Genomic DNA, 9,245 nt, shown 5'->3' on the forward strand with positions numbered 1-9,245 from the left:
TGGGAGGCTTCCACGCGTGTTGGTTGGGATCTCTTGTGGATGGTATATATATTTGAATATGAAATCTCCATATACATTAGATGACCATGTTATATATATGGCATATATAGTACTTAGGAAACAAAATAAAAGTAAGCACACCTATTCTTCAGGTAGTTGGGACCAAGTACAAACATACTATTCTGGGATTGAACAGAGATTAATGTAGATGGCTTAGGTCTAACAGTTATTTGTTTGCATGTTCCATATTTTAGGGTATCACAATTTTTTGTTATATAGCATACTCAAGTTATTATTAGAGAATTGGAAATACATGTCCTGAAAGACTTAAATTCTTTATTACATTTCAATGTATGGAACGACAATAAATATCTAACTTTTTTTCACTTCTTAAATAGAACTCCCAGGAAGAAATGGCAGAAGGCAATCAGTCTACAGTGACTGAGTTCATCCTTGCTGGATTAACAAACAAACCAGAGCTGCAGCTGCCCCTATTCCTCCTCTTCCTTGGAATCTTCCTGCTCACGGTGCTGGGGAACCTGGGAATGATCATCCTGATCCTGCTCAGCTCCCACCTGCACACCCCCATGTACTTCTTCCTCAGCAGTCTGTCCTTCATTGACCTGTGTTACTCCACTGTCATCACCCCCAAAATGCTGGTGAACTTTGTAATAGAGAAGAATGTCATCTCCTACCAGGAATGTATGACTCAGCTCTATTTCTTCCTTGCTTTTGTTATATCTGAGTGTCACATGTTGGCTGCGATGGCATATGACCGCTATGTTGCCATTTGCAATCCCTTGCTCTATAGTGTCACTATGTCTTACCAAATCTGTTCCTGGATGGTAGGTGGGGTGTACGGCATGGGGTTCATTGGTGCAGCAGTTCATACTTTCTGCATGCTAAGAGTGGTTTTCTGCAAGGCTAACATAGTAAACCATTACTTCTGTGATCTTTTCCCATTGATGGAGATTGCCTGCTCTAGTACTTTTGTCAATGAAGTAGTACTTCTATGCCTCAGTGCTTTCAATATCTTTATTCCAACCCTGACAATTCTGGGTTCTTATATCTTCATCATTGCTAGCATCCTCCGTATCAAATCCACTGAGGGCAGATTCAAAGCCTTCAGCACCTGTAGCTCCCACTTCTCTGCTGTTGCTGTCTTCTTTGGTTCCCTGGCATTCATGTACCTGCAGCCCTTCTCAGTCAGTTCCAAAGACAAAGGGAAAGTGTCCTCTGTGTTTTATACTACTGTTGTGCCCATGCTGAATCCCATGATCTACAGCCTGAGGAACAGGGATGTCAAACTTGCTCTAAATAAGTTATTCCAAAAAAAGGAGTTCTATGTGTAAAGACATATTCACATAGCAAAATATACCATATCTAGGGGTTTGGAAAGAGTCCTGAGACAACAATGTGTGTCCATGCATGAGAATACTGGTGGTTCAGGGAGGAATGGATTTACAAGTTCTTACACAAGGAAAAGGCAATTCTTGAATGTTCCAAAGTTTACCTACAAAGAGTAGCCTGTGAAACCTATAAATACAAGTTTAAATATATTAAAATATTTTATGGTTCATTTTGCTTTATATTTATAGAGTGTGTTCTGTTAGCTAAGTTTAATTATCTTATTTGGTGAGTAAATAACATTTGGTCATATCTTTTCAATATCCTGACTATTTGGAACTTCTCAGTGAAGTGTACTGCCCAACCACTGAAAGTCTGATCTCTAAAATAAATAATTTTCACAAAAATACAAAATTTGATATTTAAGTCTTATTAATTGTGTAGGTCTATATTAGATAATATAGAGAAATAAAGATATAGTATTTTTCTTACCACGAATTAAGTAATATAATTGTGTGATGGACTCACATTACAAATATAGCTGCATACATTGACACATATTTGTTCAGGATCCTCAATACAAGTTTTGTACTGTGATAAGTAAATGGCCACACAAAGCAGATTCAATGTTATTTTTGTAGATCTTTTGCCTCATAATGCTTTTTTAAGCATTTTTTTTTACTTTACTGCTTGTATCTTTACTGCTTATATTTTTGTTTGTATCTATGGTTTTCTATTTTGTGTTTTTATGGTGTGTGTGTGTGTGTGTGTGTGTGTGTGTGTGTGTGTGTGTGTGTGTGACTGCACACATTTCTCCTGCTGTGTCTTTTCTTTGTTTTTGTTCATTTGTTTTGCCTTTTCTTGTTTATTAATTTATTTTTATTTGATTGTTTTCTTAACATGGAGAGAAAATAGGTGTGGGATTGAAAGCATGGAGAGTTGGGGAGGATATGGGGAAAGTGAAGAAGAACAAACCCTGTTATATTTGGTTTAAAAAAATATTTTCAGTTCAGGGAACTAAGATTGATATGTAAAATAAGGTTGTTTCTAAACTAAATGAAATATAGAATAAAAATAATTAAAATTTTAAAGAAAGAAAACATCATTTTTCAATAAAAAATCTGTTTTCTTGATAATTTGGTATTAATTTTCCCTATGACCAAGAGATAGTTTTCAACACACATTATAAAATCTCATATTCATGCAGGCCATTCATTTTCTTTTCTTTAAGATTTTTATTTATTATGTATACAACATTCTGTTTCCATGTATATCTGCACACCAGAAGTGGGCACCAGATCTCATAATGGATGGTTGTGAGCCACCATGTGATTGCTGGGAATTGAACTCAGGATCTCTGGAAGAGCAGTCAGTGCTCTTAACCTCTCAGCCATCTCTCCAACCCCCAGACCATTCATTTTCAAATGCAAACTTTGGGTTATTAATTAATATGAATAAGTTAAAACTTCTTTTTTTACTAATGACAAGTAGTGCTCAAACCCCAAAACTGCCTAAGAAAACAAACAAAACATTCCTCTAATAAATTTCTCTCTCTCTCTCTCTCTCTCTCTCTCTCTCTCTCTCTCTCTCTCTCTCTCTCTCTCTCCCTCTCTATCTCTCTCTCTCTCTCTCTCTCTCTCTCTCTCTCTCTCTCTCTCTCTCTCTCTCTCTCTCTCTCTCTCTCCCCACACACACACACACACACACACTAGTTCTTTGAGAACTTCGTACAACTTGGTTTTTATGTCTTATCCCCCATATTCTTGGCAGATTCACTCTCTTCTCTACACACTCAACTCTAGTCCTTTTATTTGTTTTAAAAATGCATGGGAACATAGTCCACTTTCCAAGGACTGCATACACTCCTAGAGTTAACTGACTATCTCCCAGAAGCCATCAATTTCCAATAGCTTCTCAGCTAGGGGTGGAACTTCACTCCTGCTCCCATTATAGGTTAATTCCATTCAATTAATATATAAATATGTAAAAGCTTCTACAGTAGTAGGCATGTTTCTTTAATATTTAAATTATGTTTAGTAATTTTACTTTTTATATAAGTGTGTGGCTTATATGTTCATAAGTACACTACATGTATGCTTGGTGTCCAGAGATGTCAGATTCCCTGGCCTGGAATAGGAGTTATAGGTGGTTGTGAACTACGATGTGAGATCTAGGATTCAAATCTGTTTTCTCTACAAGAGTAACAAGTGTTCTTCACCACTGAGTAATCTCTCCAGCCCTGAAGTTGGTAGGTTTCTAAATGACTTTATCAAGAGATCTTTAGTATAGTATTTATCTCTACCAACTCTCGATCATCTATCCTGCCTGCTCCTCTCCTACCCCTATTTAACACTAACAATTCCCTTATACTCCTTCAAATTTAAACAACTGATGTCCATATCCCCTCAATACCCACTCAGGAATTTCCTGATCTTTATGCATATTCTAAATAAAGTGCACTTATCTGATGTTTCAAAGCTAACATCCACAATGAGGGAAAAAATAAGACACTTGCCTTTCTGGATGTGGGTTATTGCACTCAGAATTTTATCTGAGAATTTCATAATTTAGTTTTTCTTCACAGCTGAATAACATTTCATTGTGCAAATCTACTTCATTTTCATTATCAATTCATCTGTTGATGTACATATAAGCTGTTCCAATTTCTAGTTATTGGGAATAGAATAGCAATAAACACTGATGAGCAAGTAATTCTATAGTAGGGCATGAAACCCTATGGTATATGACTAAGAGTGGTATAGCCATATCATGTGGTGGATCTATTTCTGAATGATAGATTTGTGAATAGCCTCCCCATTGATTGCCACAGTGGCACAACAGATTGTACTCCCACCATCAGTTAATAAGTGTTACCATATTCCCCATACATGTCAGAATTTGCTGTTATTTTTTGTTCACTTAGCCATTGTTACTGAGGTAAGATGAAATCCCAAAGGAGTTTTAATTTTTATTTCTTCTATATCATGAATCTTTTAAAAATATTTCTCTGTAATTTTATTTCATCTTTTGAGATGTTTAATTCGGAGCCTCCTTTTAAATTAGGTTTGTTCATTTAAGTTTAATCGATTGAGTTATTTGAAAATTCTAAATACTAATCATCAGTCAGATGTTAGGATTTTTCCTATTCTGTGGGATTCTTCTGAACTAGATTCACAGTATCCTTTGCTGCAAAGAAGCTTTTTGGTATCAAAGATCCCATTTGTTAATTGTTTATCTTAGTGCCTGCACTATCAGGGTCATGTTCAGAAAGTCCTTTCATGTGTCAATGAATTCACACATACTTTATACATTCTCTTCTATCTGGGCTATCTTTTCTTATATTGAGGTCCCGAGTCTATTTGGTGTTGAGCTTTGTACAGAAAGAGATTAGAATAGAGTTTCAGTCTTCTACATATAACACTCCAGTTTTTACCAGCACCATTCGTTAAAGATCCTAACTTTTCTCCAATACATATTAACCTCATTGTCAAAAATCAGGTGGCCATATAAGTGTGTGCTTAATGAGGTCATCAGTTCTCTGCATTGCTCAATGATTCTGTTTTTGCGCTAGTATGCTTTTTTTATTACTATAGTTCAGAAATAGAACTTAAAATCTGGCATGGAGATACCTACTGCAACTATTAATGCTCAAGTTTGTGTTTGCTAGACTGTTTTGTATTTCCACATGAAACTTAAGAGTTTTTTTTTAAGTTTCTGTGAATAACTACTTTGGAATTTTAATAGAGATTGCATTGAATCTATAAATTGTCTTGGTAGGATGACATTTTCACAATATTAATCATGGTTGGCCTTTCCATGTTCTAGAATTTTCTTCAGTTTCTTTCTTCAGTGTCTCAAGTCATTGTACAAGTTTTTAATTTCCTTGGTTAGATTTATTCAAAGATTTGTTGTTGAGACTGTTGCAAATGACATTGTGTTCTTGATTTGTTTTTCAATAAGTTTTTCACTTGTATGTAAGAAGGCTACTCTTTTGTTGTTCATGTTAATTTTATAGCCTGCACTAGATGCATTTATCAACTGTAATAGTTTCTGGTTGCATCTTCAGCAAGTTTTATATATAAAAATATATTCTTTTTTGGTTTGTTTCTATGTGATCCTCTGAGCCCAGTGAAGGTATGTACCACAACTTACAACTGCCTATAACCATTTAACATATCCCATTAAGTTACTTTTTTATTAATTTAATTTTTAACATTTTTAATGTGGAACACAATGGAGTCAAAATTAGATTGACAGCAAGAAGCCAGTGCTCATTTGCCCAGCCAGGCAGAAGAGGGAAAAGGGGAGAGCCACATGTGTGGGTCCCTGATATTTAAAGCATTGCTACATCACTCTGACCATGCCCATGTGTCAACCCCACATCACCTGTGTCAACCCTGAAGCAGGCATGGTCAGCATTTCCCCCTACAAATTTTCATACAATATATTTTATTCATATTCTTTCATTTCTTTCAACTGTTCCCAGAATTTAAGTGGAGTCATGATAAAAGGAGGAAGACACCATTCTAACTAGATATCTTATGCCACAAAGTAAAACTTCCAGTGTCAGGAAAGGATTATATCTCATTGAGTTGTTGACCAAAGGGGTCCCTTAAACTCCTCCATCAAATATCACAGGCTATTGCTAAGGCTATTACTTACTCTCTATATCCTTATGGTAAGGCTCTGATGCTGAGGACACGGCTTTTTATGTCATAGAACTTGGAGAAGCAAAGCTGATGTTCAATGAGAGGTTTCACTCCTACTGACCAGGATTTATGGTGCTAGAAGATATTTTGCTCACTAAGTTATTTAATAGAAGTTATTTCATTGAATGATTACCTAATTTGTATAAGTAGAAAAGCACAAGATAAAAGGATGAAAGGATTTAATTTTTTAGTAAAATGCACATAATAATTTTGAAATATGTATTTCAATGATTGAATTCAATCCAAGATTAAAGGAATAATTACTACTTATTTAATTGGTTCATTTGTACAACATAGGGCTGTTTTTGTTCATTTCTTTTACTGCTGCTGTGGAAGAATGAAATGATTTGTTTTGTTTTCTAGTTTCAGAGAGTTCAGCTAATGACCTTAGGCTCAAGGTGGCACAGCAAAGCACTTCCCATTAAAGAAGACTGGAGCCACAGTAAATTAAGAAGTGGCCAGAATAATATAAATTCAAGGACTCACTTACTGATTCCAGCTAGCCTCAACCTTTCAACTTTTCTAAAACATCCCAAATAGAGAAACTAGTTGGGGATCAACATTTCAAATAATGGGTCTATCGGGACATTGCATGAACTTTTCCTGGGGAAATAGGGGCAATTTGTCTGATCTTAGGTTTTGCTAATGTCTTTCTTTTTTCCCCTGGAAAATCCCATTTAGATCTCATACTGTGAATGTTTTCTCGTGTGTGTGTGTGTGTGTGTGTGTGTGTGTGTTTCATTTGCTTTTGATTTATTAAAGTTAAAAAATGTGAATAAAGAAAGGGAGGGAAATGGTTTTGCACACTGATTTTGTTCTTTCCTAGTTTGATTAGAAAAATCAGCTTCCCCTCTCACACCTTCCCTCAACCATTGAGATATTTATTATATGTTCTTTTCACATCCTCAAACTTTCAAACACAAAGCCTAACAAAGGAAACTAAACAAATTAAATGGAATATTCTACCCCTACATGAAAAATGCATTTCAGTTTTGCCTTAAGGATGTCTTTGATTTCATTATTATTAAAAATGTTGGGAATATTTTGCCTGCTGGGAGCATATTTTCCTCCTATTTTACAGTCTTACTCAAAACCTCTTACTGCATATTTTATGAGTTATAGAAAACTCTTGGTTGTACTTTTTAAAATAAAAAAAAAACTCTGCAGCTAATGTTGGTTCACCGAACAATGATTTTCACCTATGTAGTGTTGGGAACTTACAGGCAGAAATGTAATAAAAAATTTCTAAATGAATACATACTTGCCCCCATCCACCAATGTCATTGTCCCTACTTTCATCTTGGTTGTTAAAGATCATGAGTTATTTTAATCATTGTTCAAATTCTCCTCTTCTTGATATTTTGGGAAGCCTATAGTTAAGAATATAGTTTTGAAATCCAGGTTGTGTGCCTTGAACACTTCAATTGCCTTGCTTATCACAATCTTGTAAGCATCTTCAACTTACTCTGCATGTCTGCAGATTGGATAACTCTCCTTGTGGGTGGAAAGAATGAGAATGTCCATAGGAAATGGAGCGAATCAGTGTCAAGAAATAGTTGCATTAGAGGATTTAGAATTTATGTTAAGTTCAGAGAGGGTGATTATTATTGTCTGAATCTGAAGTGTACCCCTTTGACATATGCATTTATCCATACATGTATGCCTTAAAAATAACTTATACATTATGAGTTTTAAATAGAATAAAGCTTCAGGAAATTATTTGCAACTGCAAAGTAATCAGTCTTCATCATCATCATTTTTAAGGTGAGTAGGCATATTCTTCCTTGTGTGTAACTCATCATGTACCACCTAAAGGAGTTTGGGGACCATCTTTTTGAAAGGATCCTTGGTGTCATCAGGAAACTTATAAGAAAACAACACTTATTTTGGTTTATTTTTGAAATTGTGATTTAATTATATTTCCCTTATTCCCTTCTTACCTCCATCCATCCATCCATCCATCCATCCCTGCTCTCATTCAGTTCATGGTAGAGAGGGAGGAGGGATGAGCAAATGAGCCAAGACCATGCTGGAGAAAACCCACAGACACAGCTGACCTGACCTACTGAGAGCACAGAGATATTACTCATAAAGCTGGGGAATCAGCATTGGATCAAACCCAGCCCTCTGAACGTGGGTGGCAGCTGGGAGGCCTGGGCAGACTATGGGACCTCTAACAGTGAAGCTAGTGTTTATCTCTAGTGCTCAAATGGACTTTGGGAGTCTATTTCCTATGGAGAGATACTATTGCAGTCCAGATACATGAAAGAGAACCTAGGCCCTCCCCCAAATGATGTGACAGACTTTGATGATTCCCCCATGGAAGGCCTCACTGTCCTTGGGAGGTGGGTGAGGGTGGGTTGAGGGGGTTAGTAGGGGGGGTTGGAGGGATGGGAGGGCGAGGGAATGGGGGATTGATATGTAAAATAAGATTGTTTCTAAATAAAAAGAAATACTACACAGATAATAGAGAAGACAAAGAAATGGGTGAGGTGGTAGAATGAACATTAGAATAGAAAAGAAAGTGAAAAAAATGAATTTCTTCAAATAGGCATGGAACTAAAATTTTGTTGATAGCGATAGGAAAAGAAAACATAGATATTTGTTCTTGGGACTAAGTTGGAACTCTCATTGGCCCTCACTCTGCAAGCCCATGTAATACTCTGGTCCTCACAGAGCTGCACCAGCCTCTCTAAGATGGTCTGTGTGTTGAATCATTTCAGGGATGCCAAAAACTAAGTTGACTTGCAGAGGTGATAGGGTCTGTTGGATCCATCTACATCAGAGTTTACTCTTGAGCAGGGCTGTCTCACATAGAATAGAGAGAGCATCCCCAAGTCTTCATCTAGTCCATTCCTTCTTACAACAGACACCAGTCATCACCACTGGTTCCTAGGAATTTCTTTGTATCTCAGATCCTAAACTCAATCTATAAAGAGTTGCTTTCCCAGTTTTGCACCAAAGACTCAGGAGCCCTGGGGAAGTGGTGGGCAGAAAGACTGTAAGGGCTGGCAGATCAGGGAGATTGATATAAGATTGTATCACCTAGTAACATCTGAAGCTATACTTGTAAAGTCTTACCAACATGACCAACCAAATGTGAGCTAAAAATTGATAACACCAATGAAGATGCCAAACTCAACCAGAAAAAGCCCATGAGGCATCAACCTTAAACAAAGGACTACAGGC

At 36.4% G+C, this 9,245-nt stretch overlaps 1 protein-coding gene across 1 annotated transcript; it reads left to right on the forward strand.

Moving 5' to 3' along the window:
* Nucleotides 1-413: 413 nt before the first annotated feature.
* Nucleotides 414-1,352, forward strand: LOC103159732 (olfactory receptor 150). The gene has a single exon (XM_027412287.1). The coding sequence runs from the start codon at nucleotides 414-416 to the stop codon at nucleotides 1,350-1,352; it is 939 nt and encodes a 312-aa protein (XP_027268088.1).
* The last annotated feature ends 7,893 nt before the right edge of the window (nucleotides 1,353-9,245 follow it).

The sequence above is a fragment of the Cricetulus griseus genome, chromosome 4 (genome assembly GCF_003668045.3).
Source record: "Cricetulus griseus strain 17A/GY chromosome 4, alternate assembly CriGri-PICRH-1.0, whole genome shotgun sequence".
NCBI classification, from domain to species: Eukaryota; Metazoa; Chordata; class Mammalia; order Rodentia; family Cricetidae; genus Cricetulus; species Cricetulus griseus.

Bases quoted from the DNA above. Each gene is read 5' to 3' on its own strand.
- LOC103159732 (XM_027412287.1), top strand. From the start codon at position 414: ATGGCAGAAGGCAATCAGTCTACAGTGACTGAGTTCATCCTTGCTGGA.